General features: G+C 39.2%; 1 protein-coding gene across 6 annotated transcripts in view; it reads left to right on the forward strand.

Moving 5' to 3' along the window:
- APP (amyloid beta precursor protein) overlaps window positions 1–20,430 on the forward strand; it is a 251,592-nt gene that overhangs the window by 221,276 nt on the left and 9,886 nt on the right. For 3 of the 6 annotated variants that reach the window (XM_011358209.2, XM_011358210.2, XM_011358211.2), the window contains 3 exons: window positions 8,180–8,233; window positions 14,642–14,742; window positions 17,435–17,581. In XM_011358209.2, the coding sequence (XP_011356511.1) occupies window positions 8,180–8,233; window positions 14,642–14,742; window positions 17,435–17,581 (302 nt within the window). The remainder of the gene's footprint in view (window positions 1–8,179; window positions 8,234–14,641; window positions 14,743–17,434; window positions 17,582–20,430) is intronic. The other 3 variants (XM_023529517.1, XM_023529518.1, XM_023529519.1) reach the window with 1 other exon arrangement.

Below are 20,430 nucleotides of genomic sequence, written 5' to 3' on the forward strand. Positions count from 1 at the left end.
GCTGACCTTCAGTTGGGCTTCTCTTGTCCTTACATGTGTTCAAGGAAAGACTAGGGATTCCGTGGGTGTGTCCTTCAGCTTGGAAGAAATTATACCTTGCATACTCCACAGCTACCACTCCACAGCAGACACCTCACCAAAGCACACTTGATTCCCCTGTGATCATAGTTTACTAGGAGAATCCAACTGTCAGAAGAAGAAATGGCAATTTGGCTCTCTAAATCTTTGACCACTGGAAGGAGTGCTGCAGGGGCTCAGAGCATCAGCCTGGGTCTAAGCCCTTCTCACTGGGCTTAGATCCTGCCTTGGGCACTTGATTACTGTGACTTTGCGCAAGCAGCTTAACTGCCATGTGCCTTAGTTTTCACACATCTGTAAGATGGAGATGATAATGGTACCCACCCCATGGCTCACAGTGAGATCATACATGACGTTGCCTCATTTTAGATGAGCTGCTGCAGAAAGAGCAGAACTACTCAGATGATGTCTTGGCCAACATGATCAGCGAACCAAGAATCAGTTATGGAAATGATGCCCTCATGCCGTCTTTGACCGAAACCAAAACCACAGTGGAGCTTCTTCCCGTGAATGGAGAGTTCAGCCTGGATGATCTCCAGCCCTGGCATCCTTTTGCAGTCGACTCTGTGCCAGCCAATACAGAAAACGAAGGTAAGAGGCCCGGAAGGGAACAAGGACATTCTGGTATACATACAGCTCTCTAATGTTCTCAAAGGGGGACTTTTCATATGAATTTTAAAAAATACTCTTTCACTGCAAGGTATTTTGTCGCCTCTAGAATGAAGGTACAACATTCAATTTGTGTTTATGAGACAGTGGCCTGCAACGCCCACCTTCATGATGGAACTGTTGAAATCACAGTTCACAAAGTGAAAAGAGGCATTTTGATGGGGCCTCGGAGTAAATGGAGACTTGAAAGGCACCAAAATAGTCTTCATTGGTTATTTATTCTAGTGTATTAAATTTCAGATTGCATTCAGTGTTAAAGGCAAAGATAGAGAACCACTTATAAATGAAATGTGATTTTGCTTAAGAGTTCCACAGTTTTGTATTTAGAAAGTTATATATAAGGCTGCTGTCAAAATTAAGATGCACGTTGGTCTAAATGTTTTTTCCTATGATGGTTCAGAGAAGTAAGATTTTCTCTGTCAACAGATTTGCACAATGGATGATGTACTTTCATGGGGATTTCTTAGCAGAAACTTTGAAATAATGTCTTTTTAGGAGAAAGCATCTTGTAGGGTTTTTTTTTTATTCCATATCAATTTTACATGTTCAGAAGTACAAAATTTCAAACACAAGAACACCTTGATTTCAAGAATGCAACAGGATTTTACATGTGGTTTTCTCTGTTAAAGTAGTAACTTTTAATAGTGGTAATATTTGCAGTATGGGTAACTCAGAATGCAGTCGGTTACTCCTTAGACTAAATCTAAACCTAATATTGGACTGTAAGTGCACTAGAGAATCTTTTTTTTTTCTTTTTTAAAGAACCATTGCAGAAAATCTTTATATAGACAATTTTCATAATGCAAGTTATCACCCCAAATTTGTTTTATTAATTTGAAAAAGGATACCTTATAGTTATAATACCAACTACAAACAGCAATATTGTTTATGACAGAAAAATAATTAAGACTTTACCATTTATAAAACTAATTCTTACATAGAGGGGAAAAAATTAAGGACTTTAGTTATCAAAAAGACTAGGGTAACTTTCTTATTAAATTGTAATAGGATGCTAGTTATGTCATTTTTCATAAGTAGATACATTATGGCCATTTAAAATCCTCATCATTCAGTCTCTAATGAGAATTGTTTCTAAAAAATGTCCAATTTCATTTGTAAATGGATGTACCCAAGATTTTCTCTTTTCTTTTAGAGCCTTGGGTTATTTAATTGAGGGAGAAATCAGTAAAATGTCTGAAGTCTGAGAAACTCTCTGGTAGGAAATTACAGTCGTTATTGTCCTTGATACCAAATAGTGTTAAATGTTTATTTGTCATTTATGTCCAAGTCTCAGCTATTTATGAATAAATTTAAATATATAGAGATTATACCATATTTATAAAGAATTTATAAGTTTCTCTTAATTTAAGACCTTTTTATGTCCTTCAAATATATACTTTCTATAAATGAAATGTTCCCGTTTAATATATTCCATTATTTATTGATTTCAGAAAAGTAGGTTAAAACATACTTCAGCACCTACCTAAATCACTTTTATAAACATACACACACAAATAATAGAGACTAGAAATTATAATTTGTTTATGGTACAGTTTATAGAAAGAGATTTAGGAAGCCAAAGTAAGATAAATTAGCAGCAGAGTAAAATGAACTTACAGAAATAACTGTTTATGTTTGTTGTAACACATGGTATTTCTCTTAAATGTTGTGAATCCTTTAGCAATGTGGACAGTACAGAGTTTCACAAAAAGGAAGACACTCAAGCCCCATTAATGTTAACTTTTCAAATTTAGTGAGTACAGTGAAATACAATGAGCCTGGCACCACAGAGAACAGTACAGAGATAGGTAAACATATATATCATCTTAGAAGGTGTTGCATTTTCTGAATTTCAAATTTTCCCTTTACTTTATCACTCTATCAGATATTGAGAACTTAACCTACTTATATATGAATATCAGCCTGCATATGTCCTTGGTGTCTTTAATGAGGTCAGTTTAACTTGGCATTTATCATATTCGTAGTATAAATAATACCTACAGTTAATTGAATCTGCCTTTGTATTCCCTAAGCATTTTACCTTGACTTATATGTATTCCTATGCATATATATGATCTCCATTAAAAATTATATGCATTCTATTAAGCATGCTGCTTATATTAAATTTTTTTAATGATAGCCAAATTGAACCATTTTGTTTAGGATAAACAAAATGGAAGGATTGTTCCTTTTAGTAGAAATAATAGGGAAAAACCATGTCACTAAAGCAGCTCCCTAAAATCCAAATCCCGTTGCCAACGTCAACACATCCACTATTTTCTTGGTTTTCTGCCCCTTAACGATCCCCCCAAATCAAATAAGAAACAAAGAAGTCTTGGTCCAGATTGGGAGGCAAGCTGTGACCTCTCCCTCCCCACTCCTCTTGCCAAATGAGCCAGAGAAAGGAGATTGGATTAACTGTACTGGATTCCCCCAAAGTGATCACTTTTCGGAAGGCCAAGAACAATACAGTTCGGAGCTACTCCAGAAAAGCAGCGGACTAAACACCTCTGATCAGAAGGTGACTCCAGAGCCACCTGTGGCCATTGGGCTCACATTCCTTAAATAGCACACATTGTAGCACGGTCCTTGGCAACAATGTCCCTGTGCACGAGTGGGAGAAAACACACACATACTCACGCACACACTTGCACTCACACACTCTGGTCCCTGGCGTATTGCCAAGATGCCCAGTTTGGACAATTTGGACAGTCCTTAGATTGAGTGCTTCTGGATTCTTGACCCAGATGTAGCTGTTGAACTGCCTCAGCCCCATCCCAGGAGCTGATACTGTTGTTAAATAAAGATGTTATTGATAAATAGCAACATCATACATAAAAGTATTGGAGGCAATAATATTTAAGATCTCAGAGCTTGCATTCTGGTTCTGTCATCAGACTCGACAGACACCCCTTTTATAACATTTTGAAAAGCCTCCTTAATGAGGAGTCTCAAAGTAAAATGGACTGACAAGTTTAGAAGGAAAATCAATATAAGGGATATAATTTTCAGTAAGTGTTTCAAAATGTAAGTGTTCAGGCTCCAGTACTAGTGGAAACAATGGCATGGTCAGGTGTTTGTCCTTTGTGGATGTGACAAATACAGATGCAGACTGATAGGACGGTCGATCCCATGATTTAAGTTCTAGGAGCAGCAGTGACGTGATTTTCCAAAATAGCAAATAACTCTTGGGAAAGCTCTAAATAAAACAATCTTCCCTCAATTTACCCAGTGGTCAGCTCCTGGAATAACCAGGTTACAGAACTGTGCAATAAAGTACATGAAACTGAGTTAGGTTCTGGACTAACATAAGCATATATATAAGAAATCACATAGGAGGAAGAAAGAAATCCATTTTTATTTGTGTGAGATTGCCCTGTGCCCACCATCTCACATCCCCGGTCCCCAAGCACTAAAAGCCCTCTCTGGCGACAACCAAAAACATCTCCCCATTCCCCACCATCCCACAGGACAGGACTGCCCCTCACGTCTGAGCGATGTGGGTCAGAGTTTAAGTTCCAGTCTGTGGTATGGGCAAGTTACAGCACCTCTCTGCTGGTTTCCTAACCTGTAAAATAAAGTTGATAATAGTTCCTAACTCAAAGATCAGGTGTGAGCATGAAATTATATAGTAGGTAAAACTCTTAACAACGTGCCTACAACATAGTACATGTTTAATGGTAGCTTCTCCCCCGACCCTGCACCCCACCCCCCCAAATAGAACTGTGATCTAATTAGAGAATTTTTACCAGCTTGTCTCAAAGAGAATTACTGTATGGTCCAAACAGTATATTCTTAAAATTAATGAATATAACAAGACATATAATGATATAGTCCTAGAATCTTCTTTCTCCCCAGCCCATCTCCCTTTCCTCTCTCTTCTTCTGTTTCTTGTTGATCTAAGAAACATGTGCTCACACACAGACCTATTGAAAGTACCCACAATTCTCAAAGGATTTCCTTTTATTGTTCATGCAAGCTTTATCATCAGAGGTTCAAACACATAGAAAAATCTGTTGTTTTTCTTAAGAACAATCAGTCAAGTCCAGAGAGAGGCTTGGACACCCAGGCCTTCTTTTAATTTACATTGAAAAAAAAGTAGACATATCACAAACACAGTTTCCAATATTTTACGCTCTTCTACTAGCTGAGATTTGTCTGAAGAGATTTGTATTCTGTGGTTTTTCCGATCCACAATACCTGTCTAAACTGCAGTGAAGTTGTTGTTTATAACACTGTTTTTCTCATGGATCGTGAAATCATCTGGCTGAAAGCATTCGTATTAATAGCATTTGTGTTTGTTGTGCTTTTTCATGGCTTCCTGAGCAAGCCAGCCACGAAGATCAATAACAGAATGCAGTGGTCACCAGAAGGTCTTTATGGCCAATGGTCAGCTTCTTTGTATAGAATACAAACGTAAAATACTATAGTACTTTTAAAGAGGCACAACAGGTCTTATGAGACGGTGTATGTAATTGCAGGTGAAGTTGCCCTATGGTGTATTTTTACTTAGCCATAAAAAAAGCAATGAGCAAATCACTGTCAGTGGTGCCATTGAGATTAAATAAAGTCTTTCATTAAACCTGTAAACCAGTCCTTTTCAGGTCTCTCTCATCTATGTGTAAAACTGATTTCCTGCCGGATTCTCCATCACCTTAGGCCTGAAGAAGAGCTTGTGCTAGGCAGCTTTTAGCTTAGAATCGGTCTATTACAAGGAACGCCAAAACTAACAAACTCAGAAGCCCCAGAATTTCAGTCATTCTGTTTCTCTCCCCTTGTGGGAAAGGATTTGATTCAAAGCTGCCGAAGGCAAGGGAAATAACACATCTGCTGGTTTTATTTTAACTCTTTAAGATGATCCGTGTCTTATTTTTTACTAAACAACCCAAGTAAAATATTCTGAATACTATACTGAAGTTACCTTCTGGTGTAACGAGTAATAGTCCATTTGAAAAGCTAGAAAGTATTCATGGTATATTGGGAAATAATGCACTATTTTGTCATGTTGATATATGTTCTTTTTTTGCAGTCATGTTGTATTATCTTTTTAAAAATGTGTTGCTGTCTGCTCACTGAACACAAGAGTTACTTATTTTTCGAATATTAATTCATAATCAACCTCAAACTATTAAAGCAGGCAAGGGTTTAAGTCACTAAAACTATTATTGTTTTATCTTCCTAAAAATGAGAAAAGATTTTATTAGTTTTCGAATAAAACATGCACATTGGAAGAAAAAACAAAAAAGCAGAGAAACTTGTAGGAATGATCACCTCACCCAGAAATAGCTTTTTGTGGTAATGTCTTTCAGACTTTTTTCTACGCACATTTAATACTTTTCAGTATTCCTTCATGTAATTGCGGAATAGTGCTTAATCATTTACAAGGTTTTTCCGCAAGTGTGTGTGCATTTGAGCCCTGGAAAAACCTGTTGACTTGTGACAAAAACCAAGAATCGGAAAGAGTGTTGCCTGCCCAGGATCACAGAAAATAAGTGGTGGCTTTAAAGTGGGCCCTGGGACTGGACCAGCTCTGCAGCCTGCATTTATATCACAGAGCCACATGCCCCCATATGGTTTCTGATGATTTAACCTTCAATGAAGGCGATCCCCACTTTGTCACTTGTTTGCTCTGTAAGTGTGCTTTCGTGTGTTCTTCAACCGAAGCGCCATTTGGGGCCCTGTGAAGAAGCCCTCAAAAAGTACAGTTATTTTTCAGTCGACTCCCATTTTACACGGAGGCCCATTTTACACGGAGCCCCTTACTGTTATGTGGTCGCAGATGGGAAAAAAAAGATGAAATATAGAGAAACGGCATTGTTCGAGTGTACGTGTGAGTCACAGATGGAAGTATGTCTTAATCTAATACATGAATAAAGTGCTAGAGGTTAGCCCTCACAGCAAGAGTTGTTATAGAATATTTCATAAATAGGATATTTAATCAATTCAATTTTATAGTATTTGAGAGTTTCTGAAACACATTTAAAAAATTTTTTGTTCCTCACTACAATTAGAAGATGCAGATGTTATTATTTCTATTTTACACATGAAAAAAAACAGCCTCAGAAGCAGTCATTTGCCCAAAGCCACCTACGTTGTAAATGTTGGGTGTAACTGCCTCCACCCTCCTTTCTCTACCAGGATGCCCATCCGCATAAGAAGGGACCAAATCACGTTTCTTTTTTGATTCATCCAAATGTCTTAATATTCTCAGAAACATTTCTTTCTCATATTTTGAAGACTTGGCATGCTGATACTTTTCCCTCTCTATTCCTGCCAACGGGTGGCATTCGAAATCGGTTTGGGTTTTTAATCCCACCTTTGCATGCCTGAGCCATGCACATCAGTAAGCTGTACGCTCTTACTGAAATCGCTAATGCAAAAGCCATCCCATCGAGCACACCTCATCTTCCCACAGACACCTCTGCTCACTTTTCCTTACCTTCTGACCTTTCTGTTTCCCAGGCTTTACCGAAGGGGCTTTTCCCCTTTCTCCGCTTCATTTGCCCATGTCCATTTATTAATCCTAAAAGTTTTGTTTCTCTCCCCTGCCTGTTTCTTCGAAGACCAGTGTTCAAGTTCAACTTAATATTTTCTGAGAATCAGAAGCACTTTGGAAATAGCAGCTAATGGTAAACAGCACTGTTGTGCCTCCTGCACTGCCTTCTTTGGGCCAGACCCAGAATATTCACAAAGGGAAAATTGTGAAAGTCAACAAATATGAAAGGAAGTATTCACATTTCACACATTTCAACTATATGTCATCTATGAAATAGAAACCAGCCTTGAGAGAGAGAGAGACAGATAGACAGACATAGAGAGAGAGAGACAGAAAGACAGAGAGAGAGAGAGACTGGCTTTCTGGTTTACCTCTTTTACCCTCAAACTGGGAACAGATTTGATTCACTAAATAGCAGAGTATGTGGTGAAACTTTCCTGTCCCGATAAATTCATATTTGCATTAGCCCCTGGGGATTTAATGGAGTCCTTTTATAGTTAATTAACTGGAAAATAAGATAAGATTGGACAGTGGTAAAAGGAGGTATCTTTAGATTTTCCGCTGGGCTGGGTATAATAGATTTTATTTCTAATCAAAAGCCAAGAAACTATCTCCAAATTCGCTGACAGGAAAAATCCAGACCCCCACCCCCACCCCCAGCCCCTCTTCTTTGATGTTGCTGCGCATCCTGGCGAGCGCTTTTATGAGAAAACTAAGGAGCAGGATTGGCACATCAATAGCGATACGCCTTTTGAAGTGGTGCCCCTCCCGCTCCTCGATGCTCTGAATTACCTCGCTGTGGTTCTTTTCCAGCTGCTCCTTTTTTTATAACTTGTGTATTGCACATGCTTTTCCCTGCTCTGTGTTCAGGAGCCACGACTTAACCATCTCGATTTGTCTTGTTTGCTTTCCGTGTCTCTTGCTTCCTGTGCCCAGTTGAGCCTGTCGACGCCCGCCCCGCCGCCGACCGAGGACTGACTACTCGACCAGGTACAGCCCGGTTACCTTCTCCCTCTCAGCATCTTGCGCTTGCGCCTGAGCAGACGACAACCCCCCTCTTCGTTAGGAGCCTCTGTAAAACGCAAATGCCCATATTGAGAAACGGGATTTGAAATCGCCATGGAAAACTACGCTTTTTAAAAATTCTCCTTTGCTTTTTTCCCTTACACTTCATTTCTTGATTTTTTTTCCCCCCACTTTCTGAGCTTTTCCTTTCAAACAATAAAAGACAGCCCTTTTTCTTCATCTTTTTTAAGTGGAAAGGATTATATAGAGTCTGTCCTCAGAAATGGAAACCCGCATGGCTGCAGACTCTGTCTGGTGGCACCTTGTTTACTGCGATGAACATCTCATCCACGCTTCCCTTCTTGTCTGGGCTCTGGATGGTGCTTTTCTAACTAAACGGGGCTCAAACTTCAATCCGTTCCTCGAGGGAGACGTGACTTTCTAAAAATATCAGAATTGGAGTATCTCCATGGCCCAGAAATATGTACATTTTCTCTTTTGTGTGTTGTGTATACTTATGCTCAATGAGTGGCTAAAGCGACACAACAGATGTACGCGCAGAATTTCTCGTACAAGTCCTTTATTTTTCATTCTCCTTAAAATTCCCATTAATACCGAAATGGATGCTTCTTTTTTTTTTTTTACAGTTTCCCAAGCATTAAGAAGAAACATTTTTCCACTCTTTGTTCTGTATTTAGCCTCTGTCTCAAATTTAGTTTTAAGAATAATGTCACGCCACCACAGAAGCACAAAGACGCCTGATTTTGACTCCATGCACAACCTCACCCAACTGACAGCAGCCAGAATTTTCAGTGACTCAAAAAGAGGAAAGAAATTACTGACTTGACAAATCTATATATTCTGGGGAGATTTTATTTCTGACAATGCATACCTTTTCCATATTTATTTTCTTCTTTGTCCTCATAATGTCCCCATGCAGTAATCAAGGAACAGGAAATCAACTTTGTTTGAAGATACTAGGACACGGAGGTCCCTGGTTGGTATATAGTCAGTGTGGGGCCAGGAGCAGACCCTGCCCATCTCTCTGCCGGTGCAGGCTCCGGCCACTTCTTTCCCCAACCACAGTCATTGGTGAGAACTCAGAGTCTGACTTGTGGTGTCTTCATACCTCTGTACCATGATTAACAAGGCAGCAGAGACACTGGAGCAACACATCTTGACAGCTGATCTCATTGATTTTACGAATCTCTGACTGTAGGGCTTTTCAGGGGAACTTAAGTTATAGTAAGTCAGACATAGCCTCGGCTCTCCTAATGCCTTCCTTATTGCCACTGCCACACGAATGAATTTCAGGGAGCCAGCAGGTGACACTTCCGTTCTGTGGGGCCCAAGGCTGATGGTCAGCTTCATTCTAACTGCAACCAAGACCTGCCCAGGTTGGTCATTTGCTGTAGATTTTTTTTCATGGTACTTCCTACTTTATTTTTAAAGGAAGAGACACTTTTCAACTATAAGCATAAAACATGAAATAAAATTTCATTCACCCCATATTATTAAGTTCCTTATATTGGGCAAGCTGCGCCCATATATTCTTTTTTTTTTTTTTTTTTCTTTTTTTTGCAGTCTAATCGGGGACACCACCAAAGTCTGGGGGGTTTTTTTCCATTTTTAAAAACTCTAACATGAAAAGGAATTTTCCATTTTTGTCCAACAAAAATATTACTTTAAGGGAAGAGCTAGAGAATAGTTAGAGGTAATATGTAGATGGAAGGAAGGTATATCTAAAGTCTTTGTTGTAACAACATCATCATTTCATTTTGATATTTTGCAAAGATCGATGCATATTTAGAAGGATTAGATGGAATTAGAAAAGCACGGAAATACGAGGTACGTGAGGTATAAACCGGGATGTCGGTGATGTGAGCAGGTGGGGCACTAACGGAAGAGAGTGTTAGCCAGGCACTGGCCGGAGATGAGCTTCGAGCAAGATTTTGAACAACATCAGAACTGGAATATCTCCTTGGCCCAGAAATACTTACATTTTCTCTTTCGTGGGTTGTACATACTTATTCTCAATGATTGGCTAAAACGGCACGAAGGTTTTGAGGCATACTAATTGGCAAAGAAGAATGAAATAGTTCTGTACAGGTGAGGGAAGGGCTTAAGCCAGGCTCCCTTTCTTATACTACATAAGGTGGGTTCTCCAATAGAAGAAGCCATAGCTGGGAAGGAATGCTGGGATATGAGGTGAGGAAGGTTCTAGTGAAGGTATGTTTATGAATAGCTATATTTGCTGGATATGTATCGCGACATGTACATGCTCTCTGTTTTTGTGCTTATAGTGAGTCTTTCAAGAATTTGGACCAATTTCCCCATTTTGTAGCATTAGTTTGGGTTTTTGCGTCATCACGCTTTATAAGGCTGCATACTGGAGTCTAATGTGCTAAATTATATCTTTAGACTTTCCAAACTTAGGAACCCTTCCCAGGGTTGTCACATCATGTATCATGTCATTCAGTTGATGGCATTGTTTTTGAATAATCACTTATCACTCTGAAACAAGTAAAGAAAGGGTTTTTGTGTAATTGTGACTGAGGAAAATGACTTCTCCTTGACTTTCATATCTGAAATACCAGATAGGAAACTGCAACTTCTAGAATGTAGTCAGGTACAGAATACAGTGACATCAGTGGTGATTTCTGAGCATAGAGGCCGTGCCAGCCACTCCCCTTGGCTTATTTCCAGAGAAAAATAGACTCCAAAGGACAAGTTACACCATTTGACCAGAATAAAGAAAAGAAACACATTAGCAGCCTCTTCACAGGGGTGGAAAACGACCCTTTCCACTATAAGTTACTACCACTCTCTCCACTCCTAACCAAGGAAGCCAGGCCCCTGACTCCCCCACCCCCTGCCATGTAGGGGCCTCGTGAAGGGCGTGCCTCCCTCCTCCCTCACGGGAACAACAGGCTGTCCTCACCCACCATGAGTTGGGGGACTGGAGTCACACCAGGGCTTAAAAGGGAAGCAACTCAGAAAGCGCGTCAGGTGAGCCTGTAAACAGAGGTCCTTGCGATTTATTTAAATCTTCTCATCACGTTTTATTACGTGCAATATCAACTTATTATCAATGACGTTTTCCTATTGCAAACTTATTAATTTCTCTCCCCTTTTAGTGAGACTTGCTTCATATGTAGAAAATCTTTTCACGAAATGACTATACGTGCTGTACAAAAATGAACTAGCAAGAGCTTTTTCTGCTGAGAACCTCATAAACTGTTGAGCTATAATTTACTGTTGTTCCGAACGTGAATTTGGATTTTTTTTTTTTTTTTTTTTAATAATCAGTAGGCCAAACTAAACCTGGGCATGGTCTTTTGGGGGCTGTCAATTTCATACTTTTTTTTTTTTTTTTTTTTTTTTGACCATGAAAAGTATTCTTGGTATCTTACAGAAATAATGTGAGCTTTTAAAATTTTGAGCGGAGAGCTCAGTCTTTACTTTTTTTTTTTTTTTTTTTGATGTGATTCTTTGGTCTCACATATCTAAAAGACAAGACTATTCAAGAGAGTTTTCTTAAAATCTCAGAAATATACTTTTAGCTATTGCATTGCTACATCCTGATGACAGACAAGGGTGAGGTATAAGGAAATCAGTGTGGTTCTACAAGGATCTTGGATTTAAAAGGGCTGGTAGAAAGATAAAAATATACCATCGGTAAGAAATAAAAGTGTGTTAGTGTCACAGCCCCATAAAAGTTAGTGTCAGAAAGATTAGAGGCCAAATGAAGTAAAACTTAGGAGAAAATGCTAATAATTTGAAGCAAGAAGATAGGACTAGTGAGCCCTATAGCTCTCAGGACAGGGTCAGGGAGAGGGCCAGTTAAAAGATAAGAGAGAAGGGGAGACTATCTACTTTGATTGTGCTTTTGTCTTTTATGTTTGTAGTAAAAAGAATGACCTTAAGGTAAAAGGAAATTAAAACTCAAGGTAAGTTTTTGTCTTGTTCATTTGTTGCTTTCAGTTTTATAGCCCACTTATGAGTGAAATCATGTGATTCTCAACTTTTTCTGACTTATTTCACTTAGCATTTTTATCTCAAGATCCATCTGTGTTGTCACATAAAACTGAAAGCAATAAACAAACAAGACAAACAGAAACTCATAGACACAGACAACAGTTTAATGGTTACCAGAGGGAGAGGGAGAAGGAAGGAGGTACATAAGGGTCAAGGGAGTCAAATATATGGTGACTGAAGGAAATTTGACTTTGGGTGGTGAACACACAATGCAATATACAGATGATGTATTATTGAATTGTACACTTGAAACCTATATAATTTTATTAACCAGTATCACTCCAGTAAACCTAATTAAAAACCCAAGGTAGGTCAAAATGAGAAAGGAAAGCACTAGCCCCTTGTATTAGTTATCTATTGCTGTGTAACAAATAACCCCATACCTGAGCAACATAAAACAAGCGTTTAGTTTCTTATAATAGCTGTAATGCTCAGGACATCAAGCATGGTTCAGCTGGGTGCTTCTGACTCAGTCACTCATGAGGTCGCAGTCGAGACATCCACCAGAGTCTCCGTCATCTGAGCACTTGAAGCTTGACTGGGGCTGGTGGGTCTTTTTCCAAAGTCGCTCCCACCTGGCTGTTGGCAGACCTCAGTACCCCTCCACATGAGCCTTTTTATAGGGCTGGTTGAGTGTCCTCACTCAAGCAAATGGCTTTCCTCAGACCGAGAGAAAGGATAAAAAGGAAGCTTGCAGTGACCTAGTCTCAAGTCATCCACCATCACTGTCACCATACTCTATTCATTAGAAGCAAGTCATGACATCAGTCCACACTAAAGGAAAGCGAGTTAATCCCTCTTGAAGAGAGAAGTGTCAACAAATTTTTGGATACATTTTAAAATTACCACCCCTCTTTACCCAAAGTTCAAAGTCCTTATGACCCTGACAAATCACAGGCCGAGAGAACTTGAGGGTGAAATCATAGAACCCGTTCTCCAAGGTCAGGGAAGACAGGGATAAGAAATGTAGTTCTGACAAGCAAGAAGTCTACAAGCCAGGTGTGGCCTGACGTCAGGTCCATTTTTGGACAGGTTGCGAACTGGAAGCTTTGTGAACAACTGGACAAGGCATCCGTGATATGTCTGAACCAGGTCAGGTTCCCAAGGTCTTGTCCAGTTATCCTTCCCTTTTTGTATAGACTGTGCCTTTAGACTGGCATATGAGATGCTGTGGACATTGTGCTTTTCTGTTTCAGCCAGGTGTGCGACAAGTTTCACAATAGACAAGATGGTAAGGGTGTCTAAACAAAGAGCGAGAAATTAGGTCCCATGGGAGCTGAAAGAACTGGGGATGTGTAGCCTGGGTAAGAGGGAATTGGGAGCATGATGCTCGAGCCTCCTCGAGCCTCTGACCTGTTCAAGGCTATAATGCAGAAAGGAGGATTCAGCTTGCGCTGTGCTGAGCAGGCTTAGAGAAGTCGATTTGGACTCAGTGTGAGACAGGCTGTGCTAGCAGGCGAAGTGAGGTCTTCCTTCCTCTTTGTCCAAGCAGGAGCTGAGCGTTGACCCATAGTTGGGAATGCCAGAGAGATGATTTTAAAAACCCTTCTCATCCTAAAGTTCTGACTTTTATTGTTTAGATACTGCACTGTAAAAACTTACATTTTGTACTTATTGTTATTTGAAAAATGAAATCCATTATGACAATTAGTGTAAGAAACATATAAGAATTTATAGAGAAGGAAGAGTCAGTAAGTCCCAAAGAAGCTTTTCAAAAATTATGTATACTTTATTCAGCAAATAAACCAGTTACGCTCTGTCTCTATAACTAAATCACTTAACTAAATAAATGATAGGATTTTTATAATGCTTCGCTGCATAGATACAGGAACATAATTTATTTGTAATTGGAACAAAGCCTCAAAGTAGCAGTTTTGTTCTACCAGGTAATTAATGCTCATTTTTAAAGGCTTTTGTTATTTTTTTCTGAAGGAATGAGAGCACATGCAAAAAGACATATAAGAGGCTAAACAATAAACCCCTAAACCAAGCCCGGCATATTCCAGGAGCAAATTCCAGGCCAAACCCTCCTCCCCTCCACGCCGCGCCAACGAGCATTTAACTTCTGTATTTCCCCATTTTAAAAAAATGATAGCACGTGTTTAAAGGCAGTAGACACCTTAACTTCAGATTTCTTTAATCTTTAATCTCTTTTTTTGTTTAAAATAAGTAGTGGCTAAGGATTTGAATATATGGTGTCATTTTTCTTCAAGAAAGTCATTAATCTCTTTTCATCTAACTTTAGGCCTAGAAAGAAGTTTGGGGTAGGCTTGGTGTTGCAGCGTTATTACAGATAAAACGAATGGACTGTCCTGCGCATTTTAATTATGCTGTAACACTTATGGTACAATGCAGGTTCAGGGTTGACAAATATCAAGACAGAAGAGATCTCTGAAGTGAAGATGGATGCAGAGTTTCGACATGACTCAGGATATGAAGTTCATCATCAAAAATTGGTATGTAAAGTGATTTACCTCTTCCTGCCACTCTGTCTTGCCAAATGACTTAACGTTTGTTCTTCCTGTGCCAGGAATCCAGTTAAGGAAAAGATAAAAACAAAAATAGAACACCTGCTTACAAGATCGTCATGAAAACACGAATAAAGGAAAAAGTTTCCTTACATATAATACTCTTTGTGTTTGGATGGCAGCTAAGCCCACACAGGGCTTAAAGGAGAATTAATGTCTGTTATAGCAGCTATTTAAATTAACTTCCATTCTGGATTTTTAGGAAAACGGGTTTATGGTAGATTTATTTGAAGGATCAAAACCTCAAAAGCGTGCAAACGCCCCTTAGTTTCGCAGGACACTTTTTATGGCCGTTTTCTTAAGTTGTGCACATTCGTAACTCTCTCCATTCTGCTTCTGCAGCGCTCCCTCTTGGCCTTCCTTCCCCTCCTCTCCGCAGCTCCTGCATTTTAAGTTCTCTGCAGGGTTGGGATCTTGGGTAGGATTTTTGGGTCTCTATCGAGGCGAGGGGAGGCAGGAGGTGAGCAGGACTACAGGATGTTCCCAGCTCGGCTGTTCGTCGAAAGGCTGGGCAAGGAAGACAGCAGCTCACTTTTCAGGCGAAATCAACCCCCTACCGTTTTTGTTACTAAATGTTAGAATTGGAGTAAATCAAAAAGCAACCATCTCCTTTGCAGGCAGCTCTAGTCCTTATATCAAATCTAATTCTTTATCAAAAGCTTCAGATAATTGAAATCCTGTGTGACGTTAGGGTTCCTACCATCTTATCAGTAAGGACAGTAAGGGGGTTAAATTAATAACGAAGATAATTTTATTGCACATGCAGTGGTGAACAAGAAATGGTAATAAAATTCTCATAATAATAATAATAATGTTTTAGTCATGTGTCTTATCTCTTTCAAGGGGGAGCTGTCTTTCCAAAACTCATAAATAAAACTTAGAAGTCCAAGTTTTTATGCTACAAAAGAAATGCCTTCAAAGTATTATTTATCTTTCTTTTTCACTCTAAATAATTGGAGCAAATCAAAGATTGACTTGAGATATAGATTTGCAGTTCAACTCCCATAATCTTTTCTTATAAAAGAACATTTAACTTTTTGGAGCTTGGTTTTCATTGGCAACTTAATCCAGAATCAGTTATAGAATCAGGGGCACCCTTGATCCGGCCGATGCTGAAGAGGTTAAAGGAAAAACTGGGGAAACCGCCTAAGAGGTGTGAGCTCCTGGCGCAGAGAGCTGAAGATTAATGTGCTGATTTGCATTTTCTGGTGCCCGTGTCATAAAAGTCCATCACCGAAATTACACTAACTCCTATAATGCGACAGTGACTAATGGCGACGGCAGCAATTAGGAGAATCAGCTCCCTCTACTGAACTAGTTGATAAGATAATGCACTGTAATTAGTGCAATGAATATTACAAAATTACAGTATTTTCTTAAAGACATAAGAAGATGTCCAGACTTGCCTTTATTCCTGATTACCTCATACTTGTATCATTAGCTAATTAATGATTTGCTTTTTATAGATGTGTTGAGCTAGCATATTTGTATAGAAAGGGGAATAATTATGAACCGTTTCTCATTGTGTTGCAAATATACCATGAGTAAAACTCTTAGAACTTTGCTTTATCTGCTGTATATTATAATTGCCTGTTCAGATTGCTGGAGTGTTAGTTTTAGTTATGAAAATTGGTCATTTTACTATCTTGAGATTATATTAAAAGAATATTTAGGGAAGTATTTTCATTCATTTATACAACAGATGTGGTATATGTTTAGTAGTTGTTCTTTATATATACTGCATGAGATCATCTCTTTATATAACAAGATAGAAAAGTTGTAGTGTGCTTTATAATTCCATTTAAGTAGGTAAATTTGAAAAAATGACTTGCTTTTATAAACAGTATGAAAGAATGCAGTACAATAAATTTATCATATTGAATAAATTTCTTCTTTACGATGACCTCAATTCTTTTTATACTTAATCTAAATAAAGAGCAAGAATACGCAACATTTTTAATTGGGATTCTGGAGATAACATAGTAAGAAAGCATGGGTTATGTGTGACTTCAGATTTTAACCTTGTTGCCTACTACTTCCCTTTGAAATAACTATCTTTTACACTTTATGCTTCTCAAGGGTAATTAGTGTCCTACTGAATTATTGTGGCTAAAAAGCAGGTAACAAGATGTCTTTTTCCTTCCGTTTTACTCCTTTGTTTCGGAATGCTTATTCCTATGTATCCTTGTCCCTCTAAGGAAATTCAGGCATCTGTGGGCTTGAAAAGCACCTAAGGCATAGTTGTCATGCATCAGGTCTCCCACTTTTAAACCTGCTGTGACTGGGAAAATGCCAACCTCCTTTTATATTCACGATTCATGCCTTTGCAGCTTTTGACAGATCCAAGACTTACCAAATTTCCTCTCACCACATTTTCTACCTGTCAAAGAGTTTCAGGTCTCCCGTGGCTTCTCTTTTGCCCCTCTAGAGACATTCTGGGAAAGTAGACTTCCCAGAATAGGAGAAGCCACAAATGTCGTTCTTGGTAAGCAGAGTGTTTGATTTTTTTTTTTTCGAGTATACATCAGATAGAGGAATGACCAGCGTTACTAAAACTTTTCACATACCTCATCCAAATAACTCCTGAAGTTACAATCTCTTCTCTTGGTTTGTTTTCAAGGTGTTCTTTGCGGAAGATGTGGGTTCAAACAAAGGTGCAATCATTGGACTCATGGTGGGCGGTGTTGTCATAGCAACAGTGATTGTCATCACCTTGGTGATGCTGAAGAAGAAACAGTACACATCCATCCATCATGGTGTGGTGGAGGTAGGTAAACTTGGCAGCATGTTTGCAGGTGGGAGTTAAAGAAAGACTACGAGGGGGTATTACCTTGGCGTTAGACTAAGGGTCATCCAAGTATTTCTTTTTTGAAAAACAAGCCATGTTCCTGTATGGACCTCAAGTTGCAGCTCTTTTTGCTTTGATTGTTAGTCATCTGACTTACAGATATTATGATCAGGGCATTGGGGTCGTGAGCTGCTACACCAATTTCTTATAATTTGTATTGAAATATCAAAATAATATTAATGATAATACCTGGCTTAAAAAATTGTGATTACCCTCAAACATTTTTTTTTTAAGAAGAAAAAAAATAGAAGTTAAAAATGAAAAAGTCGGAAGCTGCTTTTTCAAAAAAAAAAAAACCTAAACATATTTATTCCCATATGTTTTGTGTCTTTAGTAGTCTAACCTCTAACTAAAACTAGGTAACAGTGAATAATAATTTTCAGTAAAGAGTCTTAACTTTAAAGTTTTGCCAAAAAATCACATTGTACAGCCAAGCAGAACATACAAGATTATTCAAGATGTTCTTCAGCCTGTTACCCTGCACCTCTCACACCAGAAATATCTTAGTTTCCGGCTCTTAGGACAGAGAGAAGACCCGCCAGTGACCGTCACAGTTACTGCACGATTTTGCTTCCTCGAAACTCACAGGCCAGTCTGACTGACGTGACTGTGTACAGCACAGAAGCAGTGGATATTCTAATATAAGAGCAAGCTACGAGCTATTCGAATATGACTTTTTAAACTTGTGACACAAAATATTGAAACATAAAGTTTGCAAATAAGTTCCTTTTATGTATTTAAAATATAGTCAAGGACAGGGAACCTCATGGCACTTGTAATTTCTTAAGAAACAATTAGAAAAAGTGAATGCATCTTGAGAGATGTCTGATGTTTACAGCTGAAAGAGATCTCAGTGATCATTCAAATTGATCTCATTTTGCAGATGAGAAAAGAGACCCAGACAGATGTGTTCAAATTAAGTCGGTCCAAGGTCCAAGTACACATTTCCCCACGTCCTTTCCATTGTTTTTTTACATCAGAGAAAAGTCCAAATATTCCCAACAAGTTAAACTTCTCATGAATCCCCAGGAAACGTGCTCCAAACCATTCTTGATTATAGGAGAGCAGGAGCCATTTAAATATGTTAAATTTGTGTTGAAACCATAAACCTCATTTTGTTCAGCACTTAAAATCTCCAGGCTACTTGTTTACAGGAGATGCTGGCGGAAATTGGTTTTGAGTCTTGTTTTCCTTGTCTATATGGGTGCAGATGTGCTGTCCGGGAAACGGGCAGCAAGACGTAAAAGAACCGAGTGATTGTCAGACAAGGGTGTGAGCACATAAAATGAGCAGTGACGTCAAGTATGGGGACTTGCTCTTTTCATAATAGTATTTCTAAGCTCGGGTCCTTTGAAACAGTGTAAGACGTATTATTATTATTATTAGCATCAGTTTATCTCATTTCTACTCCAAACAATTTTTTTTTTTAATTTTAATTTCATGTTTGGCAAATAAACGTATATTCATGTTTGAATAATTCAGAAGCCCCCTTTCATTTCCTTAATATCATTGTATGTTTTATTTGCCTTGGACCGATGACTCCTATCCACGAGGCAGCTTCCTTTTTAGCAAAGTATCTGTCTCTGGTGCCAAAAGCCAGAAAAGCCTAGACAGCGAGTCCTCCTCACTCAGTGTCATTGATAGGTTCTGGGACTTTAAGCAAAGCCAATTTTACCAATAGTCGAATTGATAGAAACAGGAGTTAAGTTCCTGCAGTCTCTCATCGACACAATGAAACAACGCTGAACGGAACTACTACATAGATTTGCTCAAGCTACCCTAACAATGCCACCGGCAGGGCGGCTTAAACAGTAAAAATGTATTTCCTCGCCATTCCAGAGGCTAGACATCTGGGATCAAGGCGTCGGCAGGTTTGGTTTCTTCTGAGGCCTCTGTCCTTGGCCTGGAGACAGCCTCCCTGTGCCTTCACCTCTCCCTCCCTCTGTGGGTGTCTGTGTCCTTATCTCTTCTCGTGTAAGGACACCAGTATTACTGGATGGGGACCAGACCCTATCTCCAAATGCAGTCAATGTCGTGTGTCCTACTGTGAGGTACTGGGGGTTAGGACTTGTGTGAATTCGAGGGGGAAGCAGTTCAGCCCACAACAGAGCTCAGTGATGCTGGGCTGGAAAGAGGCCTCTTGCTGGGGCTGTCTGCCATGATCAGACAGGAGACCTGCCAGGTACTTATTTTAAAAGGACACCAGACCTAGGGACACAGACTTTCCAAGTAGCTAGCTGGGAATCGGAGTGTTGAAAAATTTTCCTGACTGAATCAGACGTGCAGGGAATTTTGAGAATCACCCATATATAGTATAGTATTAACACTGCTTCCTTTTAGTTATCTGCGGAGTAGAAAATGATATTTCTTGTCTCCAAGATAACTAGTTATCTATGGTTATGCCTTTTAAGCTTTCTCATATCCATCTCGGTTAAATGTTTCTTTTGATGACCAAGAAAAGCCTCCTTGGATTTGAAATATCAGAGAAAAAGCTGACACTTCAACACTTCCTAAAAAAGAAAAGGAAGTAATTTTTAAGCCAAGAGGCATTCCGAAAGGAGCAAAATGCGGGGGAGGGGGCGGTCAGTCATTTGGCTCTTCTTTCGACATTCACTTGGCCAGCTCCTTGAGAACAGCTAGGAACCCCGCAGGAGTGAGTACCCCGCCTCGTTTTGTTTCTTGAGCAACACTTTGTTGAGCTCCGTGCTGAGCTGTGGACAGCGGTATTGGACTAGAACTTCACCTAAGGTGCTGTTCACCATCCCTAC

The sequence above is a fragment of the Pteropus vampyrus genome, unplaced genomic scaffold (genome assembly GCF_000151845.1).
Source record: "Pteropus vampyrus isolate Shadow unplaced genomic scaffold, Pvam_2.0 Scaffold38, whole genome shotgun sequence".
In the NCBI taxonomy this organism is placed as follows: domain Eukaryota; kingdom Metazoa; phylum Chordata; class Mammalia; order Chiroptera; family Pteropodidae; genus Pteropus; species Pteropus vampyrus.